Source organism: Spermophilus citellus, assembly GCF_964194105.1.
Source record: "Spermophilus citellus genome assembly, chromosome: 2".
Classification (NCBI taxonomy): Eukaryota; Metazoa; Chordata; class Mammalia; order Rodentia; family Sciuridae; genus Spermophilus; species Spermophilus citellus.
Genome location: NC_138183.1, coordinates 223,671,092 through 223,686,588, shown reverse-complemented (window position 1 = coordinate 223,686,588; position 15,497 = coordinate 223,671,092). Strand labels below are relative to the sequence as shown.

At 34.7% G+C, this 15,497-nt stretch overlaps 1 protein-coding gene across 1 annotated transcript in view; it reads left to right on the top strand.

The window, feature by feature from the left end:
- DCDC1 (doublecortin domain containing 1) overlaps positions 1–15,497 on the top strand; it is a gene marked incomplete at both ends in the record, with an annotated part of 489,436 nt that overhangs the window by 219,851 nt on the left and 254,088 nt on the right. Inside the window, 4 exon segments of the mRNA XM_081282196.1 lie at positions 4,043–4,144; positions 7,426–7,589; positions 10,567–10,692; positions 13,137–13,242. Coding sequence (XP_081138322.1) covers positions 4,043–4,144; positions 7,426–7,589; positions 10,567–10,692; positions 13,137–13,242 — 498 coding nt within the window.

Sequence of the window (15,497 nt, the reverse complement as noted above, 5' to 3'; positions counted from 1 at the left end):
TTGGTTAATTTATTTTTGTAGATGCAGAAATCATGTTTTACCAATGTTAGTCTAGCTACAGATTTTATTTCCCAGTCCTACTAATAAGCAAATGCAAAAAATTATTCTGGAATGAACAACAGAAGTGGACCATTTATTACCACGTGCGTTGTTACTGCTCTGGTGTGAGCCAATGTCATGGACCATTCAGATTACTTTTGTCGTCTGTAGCTATTCACAACCTAGCAGCCATAATGACTTTTAAAAAAATGTAAATCTGATCCTGTTAACTGCTTGGCTCCAAACCCTCCAATGATTCCTCATTCCACTCTCTCTGCTTATCACTCTGATTTCATGTTTACTTCCTTTTCTTCTTTGTCACTCTGCATTAGTCACACTAACTTCCTTATGGTCCTGGAACATACTAGACACAGGAATGCCCAATTTAGTTACTGTAGTGGTTCCCTCTGCCTACAATGCTCTTCTCTAAGCTACGTACTTGGCTAGCCCTCTTCTAAATCTTTGCTTAAATAGTTAACTCCACTTTAGGTTTATCCTGAGCATTCACTTCATATGGTGCCTATCATTAGATCATTATCCACTCCAGTTTCCTCTCCTTCATGTTCTCCCTGTACCAGGTAATGTTGAAGTGGGTACAGACTTTTTTTTTTTTTTGAGGTATGGCAAAGGGGAAATTGATTTAGAATCTGTTAGCTCACATTCCATCATTATAACAAAATGCCTGAGACAATTAACTTATAATGAGAAAATGTTTATTTTGGCTCACAGATTTGGAGGTTCCAGTCTATGATAAGTTAGCTCCATTGTTTTAAGCCTCTGTCAGGAGAGCATGTCATGGCATGAGTACATAGTGGAGGAAACATGTTCACATAATGAACCAGGAAGCAAAGAGAATTAGGAAGGGATTGGGGTTCCACAATCTCCTTCAAGGGCACAACCCAAGTGACCTGAGAACTTCTCATTAGGCCCCATCTCTTAAAGGTTCTATGAGTTTTCAGTAGCACCACCTTGGGAACCAAGTCTTTAACACATAGTTCTTTGGGGGACATTCAGGGTCGAAACTGTCGCTGGGATGTAGCTCAGTGGTAAAGTACTTGCCTAGCATGCATAAAGTCCTTTGTTCAATCTCTAGTACCACAAAAAGAAAGAAAGAAAAAAGATTCAAACTATATAACTACATTTAGTTTGGGTGTAGGTGAATGTAATTAGTAGTTTCAGTAACTAATCTGTATGGTTTTGCTAGTACTAGCCTTTTTGGTGTGGGAAAAGCTTCCAGGGAGAAGGCTATTGCCTGTTGGCCATATAGGATCTTGCTTTCTGACTGTGTACTAGAGTGCCTAACAACAAAGGTATGTGGATAGATGGTGAAGGATAAACATAGCATGAAATTTGTAGGGCTAACTAATTTGCAGAAAAATCTTCCACATTTTATAGCTTATATTTTAAAGAAACTTGATGAAGATTTTCCCAAATTTGAGATCAGTAGTCTTCTCCCTGGTGCCTACCATGTATCCACTACTGTTCAGGTACTTAAATGTTTATTTAAATATTCACTGAATGAATGAATGAATTTACAACATTATAATAAATGTTTGGTGTCAACCTAATTTAATCCTGCTCAAGAAAAGTCAATATCAACATGAAGGACAGTGAAAAGACTGTGGTGCATGGAAAACATTCCTCTTAGAACTTTGTGTAACTAGAGCCATAGAAGTAAATTCCTTTTCCTAGGTGTTTCTTCATCAGTTATCAACTACCATGTTTGTCAAGAGGATCTGGATCAATATTTTTTAGGTTCTGTTTTCTTACTTCTTGATCTCAGGGCTAGCCCCAGCTGCTTTTTGCATCATCCTACACCAAGGGATTAGGATTTAGTTTTAGGAAGGTGGAGGCATCAGCAAACCACCAGGAAGCAAACAGAGTAGCCAGTTGTTCTTAAACCAATGATGATACAATAGGAAAACAAAGGTAAACAGTTTTTTAAATATTTTTGTATATTTAGTTAACCTTAGAAATTCTATTTAGAGCATTATCTTTGTTTAAACATTGGGCATTAGAAATAAAGATACTCCTCATTGCAAAGGAAGGACAAATATATACATATAGGACTTACATATTTCTTAAAATGGGCATATTACCATAGAGCTTTATAAGTAAAGCCACATTTTAAGAACGGAATCTCATAGAATATCTGTTTGGAGAATTTTTATTTTTGTAGACATACATTCATTACATGAATGACTCACAGAGGGCAGTCTTCTTTGACTTAAACATCTAAATGTCTGATTTACCATTAAAACACCTCTTTTTTTAATGCCCTTATTGCTATTTTGGCAGTCATAGCCAATTTTTTGTTGTTGTTCGTTTGTTTTTTCCTCTGGAGAGCACATTTTTAGACATCCTAGGGAAGTCTTATAATCGGTAGTGAACAAAGCAGTGAGCTAATGAAGGTGTTAGGTGTTGACCAAATCCTCTCTGCTTTCTCAGTTTGGCACTTAGCACTCACACTGCTATTTCCTAGAATATAATTCGCTGCACTCTGACTCCTCGTCTAGCAAGTCTCAACAAAGGAACATCAATAAGTTCTTCAAACTGAGCTTTTGTCAACACTAATCTTGCAGAATGTATGCCACCAGAGTGTGACCTTCATTGTGAATTTCTCTCTTAAGAGTTTTGTGCTAGATTAGAGCACTGAAGAGATTATTGGGACAGTAAATTTCCCGCCTTCCCCCCTTTATTTCCCATAAGTTTGCAGGCAGCAATTGGGTTCCGAAGATTCTTTGCAAAAGTAGATTTCTTGCTCAGAATTGTATCTTTATTCAGAAACGTACTTTTTAAAATTTCCATTTGGAAAAGACAGTGAAGGGAGTGGAATGTCAATGCACCAAGTCTTGGAGCTGCAGTGTCTCCCCTGCATAATCAGTAGCTCAAGGGAAAGCACTGAGTGGAATGGAGCCTATAATCTTAACATTATTACTCTTTTTGTTTTTATTTGATTTTATTTTATGAAGTAAAGGCTGAGGAAGTGCTATTGAAACACATTCTTCCCTAAACAGGGTTAAAGCTAATGAAATACATTTTGAACTGTTGCAACAGCATTAAAGACAGTTTTGTTTTTAAATGAGTTATTCTCCCAAATTGCCTTCTCTGGAAATAGCTCTAGAAATACATAAAATGGCTACACTGGTGTGATGGGCATATCAGAAAGGGGGAAAAAAAAAAGAACTTTTGAGGGAAAAAAATAAAAAGCAAAGATTTAAATTATTCATCAGGCCTCCCTCTGGCCTGCTTCCTTTCTTGCCTAGTGAATGGCACACCCTGCATGGATCCTCAGTGTGGTCAGAGGGGTAGTGTTCACTCTGGTGGAGCTGTCCTGTCGGGACTGGTTTATTCGGATCCTTTTGACCAGAACATTTGCCGGTATTTTTTTCCCCCAGCGAGTGTTGCATAATGCAATGTTATGAATTTTATCTCTGTCCTCAACAACTTGTTGGATATATGCACTTAAAATGACTGACTTTCATCGTACTGTTATGCAATAAATCTGTCAAGTTGAATTTTAGTAAGCCAAAAGATGAGCTGAACACTGATCTATTTTAAATATAAATCAAACATTCCTCATGTAATTTGTGGTTTTATGTTTTTCAAGAAGAACGAAATGAGCTAGTTAATTGGTTTGCAAGCTGACCTTTCGTTGATGCTTCCTCCATTTAGGAGTTTTATTGTGGCCAGTGATTCTTCCTTCAATGTCCAAGTTTTCTTCTATTTTAAGATTATAGGGAATATGAATCAGATTGGACACTACAACCAAAGGGAGAAGCAGGGTCTTTACTTTATACTATTCTTTTGATTACTATTGATTTCCATTGCCAATTATTCACTTGCACATGTTCATATAGTTGGTTCTTGCTTTGCACTTCTCCCACAAAGTTCAGTTGACACAGTTCTGTGCAAAGACTACCAGCATTTATGTATGTATGTACAAATAAATGTATCTGTGTGTATGTGTTTATTGTAATTTTTCACTGTGTTTATTTTTCAGGTGTTTGAAAATGGTAAAGACACTGGAGAGACCTCTGTTTATATCAGTAAAAAAGATTTAGGCTATAATAGAGCAACTCAGACTGACAATATGATGGAAAGAGTGAGTTTATTATTTATTAATGACTCTAAGTGTTTCCAAGTTACTTACAATTAATTTAGACAATTACATCTTAAAGTTGGGTACAAAAGATCAATCATTTGCCCCTCTATGAGCTGAGCTTCAGTAGTGTATTAACTCCTGAACCTTTACCTAAACACCATCTTAACTTTCATCATGTTTATATTTGAAAAATCTGTTCACAGCAGGACATGGTTTTGATACACCAGGATTGCTCTCTGTTTTTACACTTTAACAAGAAAGGCATGATATTGAGTGGAAGTTATGCTCTGAGCCTAGGATATTGCTGAGCCCTAAACCTGAGTGACTAACATACAACCTTGGTCTTCTCCCATGCTCCGGCTGGTTTATCTTAGGCACTTTTACCTTTGCTTATTTTCCAGGCAATTGGGATGTTTCTCAGGCAGAACCAACATGTTCAGGGTCATTATTTTAGGTCTTTGTCTTGCATAAAAGGACATGGAACTCCCTGACTCCCTGTTGTTTACAAATTGGGGTTATGCGCCCGAGTGAACACCAGTGTTTTGGGCTGTGTTGCCTGGCCTTTGTTTAGAAGCTTGTTCCTTTCTCCCCATTTCAGTTTAGCACCTCCAACTTACCTCTCCCTGGTGGCATCCATTACCTGTCCTTTACAGCCAATCACAAAAGTTGCATATGAATTGGGAGTCTGTCATTGGATCATTAGCTAGACCCAGAAGAATTAGGGAAATGCTACCTTGATTGATTAGAGAAAGATCTGGAGCCTTGATGTTTCTTTTTACCATCACACCACTGAATATGCAAATCATCATGATAAAAAAAGCCTTCCCAGAATTTTTCACTTGACTCCCTGACTTTTCACATTAGAATATTTTATTTTTTCATCCATGCTAAAATTGAAAATGATATTTTATCATAGAAGGAAGATTTATTGTATAGAAATTTCTTGTATTAGGGCTGGGGATGTGGCTCAAGCGGTGGCGCTCACCTGGCATGCGTGCGGCCCGGGTTCGATCCTCAGCACCACATACAAACAAAGATGTTGTGTCCGCCAAAAACTAAAAAACAGATATTAAAATTCTCTCTCTCTCTCTCTCTCCCCCTCTCTCTCTCTCACTCTATCTTTAAAAAAAAAGAAATTTCTTGTATTGACTTATAGCACATTGAGATTATTCTTTGCTTGTATATGCAAGTAAATTTGGGGGAAAATTTTAATTAGGGGCATTATAAATCTCTTTGTTAGAGAGAGCCCTTGCATGAGACACCCAAGCATGACTGTTCCCTTGTATGGACACTCCTCTCAATCACTAGCCTAAGATGTTCCACACTCTTCTCAGATCCCTGAACAAATTCTTATCCTATAAAGGCCAGGTGATGATAGCTTTAAAGATAAATGGGTGAAGATTATCACAATTTTTGGTTTCCACAGCCCAGCCCTAACCAATGATCTATAGATGAAAGGCACTGAGGCTCTTACCTCCTGTAGGCTGTCGAATGCTCATCTTTGAACACCTAAAGTGCAGTCTGTCACCAAGTTGAGAAAATAGAGATTGCAATGCAACTCCTGTGAAAGTGAATTTGGTTAAGTGGTCAGGTGCTCGCATCCCATGTCTACCATATACCTCTGTCCTTTGTGCTCATTTTTTCTTTGCTGGATCAGGTATTAAATCTTTTGTATCTTCTCCCTTTGCAAAAAGGTGATGCCCAAGAAGCAAAATCTCTGTGATTTAAAGAATGATCAGCATTACATATTTTGTGAAATAATAGCAAAGCAACAAAACTAAGCTTCAGGGTTGAGATCACACAGAAATAAATGCAGGGCTTTGGAAATACAACCCATAGATTTCAAAACACATTTGTGGTTCCAGTGACAAAAACAAAACAAGGCAAGTTTTTATTAATGCCTTTGCATCATCATTTTTAATCAAAAGTTTCGTCTCTGCTGGATCAGAAACGTTAACTTTAATGAAATGAAAAAAAAATGTGTCATGATTTTCAGCCTTTCTGATGCTTGAGATTAAAAATGTGGTCAGTATAGAGCTGATAAAACACTGAAATTAGAGATACTATTATTTATCTTGAGGGCAAAGCTTAATTCTTAGACATTACATATTTGATGACAAAATAAATTTGTTTAGTAAGTCAAGAGTTTATAGAAAATTAGTGAGACACCTGAGGTGTACAGGGGGACTGCAATTTTCCCTTCTTTTCCTCTGAACCTCAGCATTTAGCATTTCTTAATATATTTCAATGGAAATTAATAGAAGGAATTTTTTTTAAAAAAAGGACTCTAAATTGTAGCTAGACAAGCAAAGATCGGAACTATATCCATATCGCTGCAGGAATTAGAGAGTAACAAGAAATTGAGAGACACAAGAACTGACAAGGAAAAGAAGTAAAGGAAGCCTGTGACAGAAGGCTGGGGGGAGAACAGAGTGATGGATAGTGTGGGGTGCAGAGCAGAAAGAGCAGAAGCCGGAACACTGAAACAAAGGTGATGGATGATAATGAAAAGATGTCTTTTAAAATACCATATGCAACACAGTTCAGTTAGGTTTATTTTATGTTTGAAATGTGCCTTCAATTAGAAATATCTTGATAATTTAGAGTCTCTAAATGTAAGATAGAAGCAAACACTGGCAATGCTATGATTTCAAATATTAAATGACAGCATTTCATACTTTACACTTCAGTGATATCTTATTCACAACTTGAAAACATCCATTATTGAAGATGTTCATAAGCGTTTTCAGGGCTCATAATTAAAATGCTTCCAGAAAGAGTTCTCAGTGAATCAACTTAGACTGAAAATCATATTTATTTTTGCAATCCTCTAAGTGGCGAATTTTTCTACCATTAGTTACCTGAGGTTAGTTGGGGACAGGGAGATTGCCTATTGTAAAACTTGACCCTGGTCTTTGAAGGCCCCTAACAAAATGCATAGCTCAGACAAGAAAAGCATCACCCTTATCAAAGAGGACCGTTGCCTTGTGTAGAAGCTAAATGCTCTTTCTGCGAGACTGTCACATCTGCTTTCATTCCCTGTGCCAAAGGGTCAGAGCTCAATCACAAGCCTGTGGCACCCCCTGCTGGTTAAAAGCCCATGCTCATTTTGTTACTTTACACTGAGCTAAACATTGCCGTCATTTCACACTTCTTTTAACATTCTATATGCATTTAATTATCATTTGTTTGGACTTCATTTGTTACAGAGTGGAGACAGTTTATTATAGATGTTCACATTTTAGGTTATGTCTTCATCCCCCTTCCCCACCCTCTACCAGTTACTTCTCAAGATTCATCAGAGGCTTCGAGGCTCTTCCATCAACACACCAGGCCTCAATTTTTCTTCAGCCCGGCTTTTCGATGAGCATGGTCAAGAAATTAAGAATCCACTTTTGCTGAAGAATGAGCAAAAAATTTGGGTCTCTTATGGTAAAGCATTCAGGTAGGAATGAGGTGTTTGTTCTGTCTGTCCTCAGTCTTTCCAGGGGTGAGCTAATTAAGAGGAGTCGAGAAGCCAAGTGGCACCTTATATAAAATTTTTTAAAAATTGAATTCCAATAAAATTTCAGGGACATTTTTGTGAGACAGCATTGTTTATGGAATATGACCCCTTTCTCTCTCTCTCTCTCTCTCTCTCTCTCTCTCTCTCTCTCTGACTTTCTGTCTTAATGCCTTGTCATAGTTCTTGAAGTCTGCCTGTCAGCACAGCAAGAGGGATTTGTTCATGTCTGAGTAGTCACCTTAATGATAGCAGATGGAAACGCCACGGGGGGCCCAAGCCCATCACACTGTCATTGTCGCACACTGCCCTGACCTGCTTCCACTCCTCTATTTTTTTGTCCCTTTTTAAAGGAGAAATGGATGGTAATTGAAAAGGATCTTAAGCAAGATTTATGAAGCTGTAGACAACATGATTCCCCACTATCTCTCTATGTTTTCACAAATAAAGTCTTAACCTTTTAAGCACCAATGACAGGACATTGGTAAAGCTTGTAAGCCCTAGCCTATCAAAGTTATATTTCTCAAAAGCTCCTTACATTATCCCACAATAATTACTGGTTATTGCTAAGCATTGTGTAAATTTGTCTAGATTGGTAAATTCCTGCATAAAATTATCTGTGTTTCCAAAGAAAACGACTATAGTATACAGGCACCGATGAGCTGGGCTGTTGTGTTGAATATCCTGGAAATTTATGCATATTTTGACAGGACACATCGAGATGAACTCCGAAACTGCTTGTCAGAAAACTTAAACACACTTTTATGCCTATTTTTAATTTTCTGAGCTCATTATTTAGCTGTAAAACAGAAAAGGGTAATATAGTTTTATATATGTGGTATAATTGATCATGTTAATTATAAAGAAAATCAGAGACAGGCTTAAATCTTAGAAGACGAGGGACTGATTAAATTTGCTATCTTTTCAAATAGTCAAAATTTCAAATATTAAAACAAAAATCCAGTCGGAAATTGTTGACAGTATTAGAAGAGTTAATAGAATAAGTCATGGTATCATTTTAACAAAATTTTGTTCCATCTGTCCCAGAAGAATAGAATAAAAATATTTTATGATTTCTTACTCTGTGCAGTTTATAGAATTTAAAATATCAATAAAAATGTTAAGTTTTTTCTCACAAACAAATTTCCTAATATAATGAAATTTTGAAAATAATCGTTTTTTAAAAATGATGAAAATAGTAATGAATTTTAAAGTGGCAAGAATTCTTGAATAATTTAGTAAGCCTTTCCAATTACAAGGAAAGGCTTTAATAAAGTGTGTCATTATTATTTCTTCTGAATGTCATTGTCAAAGTGAATGATTTTGATGTTTTTAATGATGTTTGCTATATTATTTTTCAAATATCAAACACTGTTCTTGATGGATCGGATTGTATTTGTGGAATGACTGATAAAATGTCAATAATCTGGAATATCCAAAAATTAACTAAGGAGGAGTGTAACTCAAGAAATTTAAAAATGCATATATTTATTTGTATTTATTATTATTTTAATAGGATAACACATTTTTTTCTAGTTTGGAAAATAAAGCACTAGTCTGCTGAACATACCAGGTAATCTTAGCATTTTGCCACCCTTGGAAATTTAAAAATTTGTATGTCTAAAAAGTTATTGCCATCTGTTTTAAAATATATTGAGAAAATGTGCAATATGTACTGCCTAACTAGTACTCATATTTAAAAAGTAATTCTAATGTGTCTGAATTATGTTGATAATGGGGGGTATCAAACTACTCATTTGTAGAAGATGATTTTTGTCCAATATTTGAGTCTTTTAATTATTACCTCCCTCCCAATTTTTATTTTGAAAAATTTGAAATCTACAGAGAGGTTGAAAGAATAGTATAATGAATATATATTCTTCACATAAATTCACCAATTGACAAAATATTCCACATTTGTTTTGCCTTTCTTATATCTCTTTTTTTTCTTGATTAATTTGAAAGTAATTCCAGACAACTAAGACAATTTCTCTCCTAAACTATTCAGTTATCTGAAGCATTTAGGAGTAAAATTTTCACATTATAATATTTCACACAGTCAATAATAATGTGTCATCTTCTGACATGTGATCTATATTTTAAGCTACTCAAAATGTGCTTTATAGATTTTTATAATCTGGTATCCATGTAGGCTTCCTATATTACATTTAGTTGTTTTCTGTAGTTTTTTTAATCTAAAAATATTCCTTCATCTTTGTTTTGCTTTCCATAATTTTTTTCAGGAATCAGGTACTTTTCTAGTAGGCTATTCATAACCTATATTTGTCTCAGTGTCTTTTCACGTATATTTAGTTTCAATATTTCTGGCAATAAGACTGCACAGGTGAAGTGCTTGAGTGCTTTAATTCTAGAGTTAAATAACAAATCTTTGTTACCAATTTAAAGAAAAATGGTTCAGTGGACATAGTGATCATTCTTTTTATGTAAGATGTTTTCATTTTAATTTTTATTCCCAAATTCACTTGAAACAGAATGTCTTAAACAATGTAATATGATAATCAAATCACTGTAACACCTAGTAAGTCTGCAAAAAATAGTGGTCAGATATTAAGGATTCATTTACTAACAGTTGCAGATATCACTATGGATGCATTGCAGTTATATGTGAAAAAGGAATAACATATAAATAAGTGTTTTCTCGGCTAAATGCTTTTATTATTGCAATTATTTTAAAAATTAAATATGTCATAACTATTCTTGGCATATTATAAATGAGCTAAATAAACTAAAAGTACCTTTCAGGTGTCAGGATACCAACAATAATGCTATATAATGGGAAATTCATTTATATCTAGATTTTCTTAGACACTGATATTGTATACTTTTATTATTTATTTGTGCTCAAATTTCAGTGAATGTATAATTAGCAGATAACTTTGACAGATTTTTCATTTTTCAGATCTCCACTAAACCCTGTTTTGGGTTTGACCTTTGACCGAGTGACTGCATTTGCCAGAGGTGGCATCACAGTTGCCTATAAGACCTTTTTGGATCCTAATGCTGTTCTGCTACCTGGATGTGACAAGTAAATTAACATATATTTGATTAAAGTAATCTATCACCTAATTCAAGTTTTCCCCGAGTGAGAAATTTGAAACACTAGAAGGTGTTCTTTGAATTATCTTAGCAATTATTTATTTTATTGAGTTACTCCATGGCATAATGAGGTTGTGCCAAAAGCCATATTAACTTTCCTTAGTTTTTAAAAAATCATACAGGGCAATGAGCAGGCTATACTTTCTGTTTTTACGTAAGTAACAATTTTGATTGAAATGTAAAATCTATTTTAATGCTTATTTCTAGAATTTTAAGTGGGGTCATTAAAATAAAAAAATTATAAGTTCTCCATATGAGTGTTCATATTTAAGCATTTCATTTGATGATGATAAATTTAAAACAAAAGTAACATGCTGAAGGACTGATGAGACAGTGAAGAGGACAGAAGAAGTTCGAGGGTCTAGGAGCCTAGCCTCATCTCTGTTTGATTGTCTATGAACATGATTGTCTGTTTCTTTCCTGTAAATAATAAAAGCTGGTGTTTACTGAGTGATGACTATGGGACAGGCATAGTTATAAATGAATTGGGTAAGAATGTATTTAATCTTCAAAACAATGATTTAAATCCCGTGATCCCCATAACCCTACTATTACTACATTCTTCAGAGACAGAAACCAAGGCAAAAAGAAGTAATTTGCCAAAAGTCATACAGCCTGTACATGGTAGTGCCAGGATTCTGATCTAGGTCAACTGTTTTTCAGGAACTGAGTACCTAACTACTACCCAGCACTGTCCAGTAGAGTTTTCTATGGTGAAGGAAACACACACAATGACTATTGAACACTTGAAATGTGACTCAAGTGATCAAGGAACTGAACTTTAAGTTTTACTTAAATTTAATATGAATATATAACTAATGACTAGTATACTGGATATCGTGACATGATACTGATACTAGGTTTAGATTAGGTGATTTATCTATAAGGCCTCCATCTAGCTTCAACATTGCCTAATTTAACAAACTACACTTCTCCTTAATATATGCTTGAAAAGGCTGGATAGATTGTATACCCAGAAAAGTAAAGCATTGATGTGGTTCACTCAGCCTAGCTAGTGACAACGTATTGCTAAATACATGTTGAAGGCTGTACTCACTGGTCTTCCTTGTAGTTATTTAAACAAAGCTATATTACCCAATGACTCCTTGTACTTTCCAGGCAAGAATGACTCTGTTTCTTTTGATTCTTTTTCTTTATAGATAGAAAATAATTCATTGGCAATCTTTTTTATAGACATTTTTTCATTGATAAGAAAATTTATTTTGTGTGCAATAATCTTTACCCAAGTTGTTAAGTCTGCCTAGATACTTTACCTTAAAGTTTTAGCTAGGAGTTTATATTTTTATTTCATGCAGTCCTTTTTAAAAATTTACTTCCCCAGGTTCTTTGAATACTGCTTTGCTGAATTGCTGAGTTGATTCAAATTAGGTATAAGTCTCTAAGTATAATGTAAGCTGCCTTTATGGAATCTAAAATAATTTGTTAGACAATATAATCTTTACATTTCATTTGAATTTTCTTTCTATGCTCAATAATGAGTCACTTGAAATCATATATTTTTTTGGGGGGTACCAGGGATTGAACCCAGGAGCGCTTAACCACTGAACCACATCCCCGGCTGCTTTTTTATATTTTATTTAGAGACAGGGTCTCAATGAGTTGCTTAGGGCTTTGCTAAGTTTCTGAGGCTGGTTTGAACTCACGATTCTTCTGCTTCAGCCTCCCAATCTGCTGGGATTACAAGGATCACTTGAAATATTAATAACCAAGTTCTTCTCATATTTCTCAGAGAATTGATAAAAATTGCTATTACCAGTCGCAGGACTGTTTTCTGTTGAATAGCATGCTGTATGTTGTATCCTAACACATCAGTGTTGAGCCAGTGATTTGTTGTTGCTCTTAGGAACAATTGGGGGACTTTTAAGATAAGTTATTTAGCTAAATTAAGAATGACATTCAACCTCTCTAGTTTGTGGTTTTTCCATATACCCACTAGATTGCAATGTCTCCTATGGCTCTCTTGAAAATACCAAACTAGTATGTTTGGAACAACCATTATAAGCATAAAAATATCCTTTATTATTCATAGTCTGTGTATTTGGAATATAAATGTAACAATGAAGATGTTCTCCACAAGTGATTCTATAAGATTAAAAATCCTTTTTGTTTTTTTCTATTAATAATTAATTAGTTAATATCATAAACGTTTGCAAGATAAAATTTTAAGGCTTCTCTTTTTAATTATAAATGCCAATATACTTTATAAATTTCTGTTTAAAAAGACTATGAACTGTACATTGTTTTTTTCTCTTACTAGTAGAGAATAAGATGTATAAATTATACTAGAAAAGAATAAAACAATTTAGTGCTTTTTATTCTGACAAAAATAATTAAATATTTTACTTTTGTTAGTTGGGACATTTGTGAGGGATTTCCAATTAATTTCGACTGCACCAGTCAACAGATACCTGATCAATTTGAAAAGATGGACTTGGAGAGCCATTTCCTACAGAATAAGGTCAGATTTTATTTGTTATACTTAATAGCTACATTCTACGGAGAGGGTACTCAGTCAATATACCATGGTGACTGAGTGAATACTTCTGAACATTTATTAATATAAATTATTTTTATAAGTGTTGGGACAAGTTTTGTTTTTCTTCTTGTTAATCAAGTCATTCAAAACTGAAACAATATATAGCTTTCTTACTTGAAAAAATCTACTAGAATTATGTCATTTAAGTCCTATTACTTGGCATATTTTCTTTGTACTAATTTGTACTAATTGTATTAATTAAGTTGGAGTTGTTGAAGAAAGTCTTTAACTGATGTGATTCTGCAATCTGTATACAGGGTAAAAATGGGAGTTCATAACCCACTTGAATCAAAATGTGAAATATGATATGTCAAGAACTATGTAATGTTTTGAACAACCAACAATAAAAAAAATAAATAAAAAAAGAAAGTCTTTAAGATGGCTGCTATCTCTTTGTACTTTAGGATCTGATCTATTTGTTCTATAGGTCAATGAATTCTTTAAAGGAAAATTCAGTTCATGGCAATCCAACCCAGAATGTCTGTTTATAAATTTAGAAATTTATCCTTTGGCTAAGATTTTTTTTCAAAAGAAACTATAAAAGACATTTTAAATATGTCTCCAAAGAAGGAATGAATAATTGTTTTGTTTTTCTTGGCTGAAAAACTCTGTGTGAGATTGTTGTTCATTTAGGCTGCATAAGCTTTAGTTTTTAAATACATGAAATCAAAGCAAAAGGGCACCTACACCCACAGACATAGAGATGCCCAGAGAAAGGGGGACTTCCTGTCAACCACTCTGGTTCTTTATTTCCAAAATACAATGCAAGATTCATTGTCTAAACCTGCTTTTTAAAAATTTCTCCATGCTACCCATTATATTCTCTCTATTATGTCAAAATTTATTCTGAAAACATTGGTTGTTTCAGAAGAGTATGTATCTAAATAATGAAATTATAAAAATAGAATAAAATCACTATTTCTAATCATGTCTGGTTTTAAGCAAATTTAGTTAATGAAAGTAGATAGAATGATGTACTACTGCCATTTGTATTTTATATTTATTTGATATTAAGATTTATTTAGCACAGTTCTAATCTCCTTAGAGTTCCTTGTTTTTGCTGTAGCATTATTTTCCTGCTCAAAAAATGTAATCTGCCTGACTGTTGCCTGATGATGTTCCAAATTCTCATCTGTCCTTAATTGATCACAAAGTGATGCTATATTCTACCCTACTCTACTTACCTTTCCAATCTCCTTGTCTTTTTGATTCATCCTGTACTGTATATTATAGTCAGAGCTAATTAATTGCATATCATAATGTTCTGCTGCTTCTATGTCTTTGTGTGTGTGGTGGGGGAGGTGGGGTGCTGGGGATTGAACTCAGCGCCTCACACATTCTAACCAGGCACTCTACCACTGAGCTATATCCCTCCAGACCTTTTAATTTTATTTGGAGATAGGGTCTCTGTAAGTTGTCCAGGTTGGCCCCAAACTTGCAATCCTCCCGCCTCAGCCTCCATAATATCTGGGATTCCAGGTGTGTTTCATCTTTCCTGGCTCCATAACATGCTTTTGATACACTGGTGCCATCACTTGTGTTGTTCTATACCTGGGATATACTACCAACCATTATAATTTATTGCCTCTATGACTTTATGCAAGTTCTCCTTCCATGCAGCCTTTTCATGTCCACCAGAGAGAATTAATCTTCTATTTTATATTCTCTGCCCACCATTCTAGCTCTACCTGATTTCATGAATGCTTCACAAAATATCTATTTACCTCATCTTTATCCTCAAACCATATATAATATTTCTGGTCTTGATACTCCCATTGCATACATGCTTTGAAGACTGATTTTAGAGTTTGTGTTTGTGTATACTCATTGTTTTTGTGTCTTTGTCCACTGCTAAATTGAGAACCCTTTGGACACAGACATTATGACTTTACTCATCTCTGTATTCCTAAGTGCCAGCACAGAATCTTGAATGTAGGGCAAGTGCATAATACATTTTTGATGAATGGATTTTTTTGTTGTTGTTTAGCCATAACCTATCTTTCAAGGCTGACTATCCTCTAATATGTTCTTTGTGAGTTAGCTAAGCCAAATTGTTCATTTGTTGTTTTCTGAAAGCACTCCATGATTTCTGTTATTATGCTCATGTGGATCCCTCTGCCTAGTATTCAGCCTCCTTTTTTTTTTTTCTTTGTCACCACTCCCTGGCTTTCTCTGTC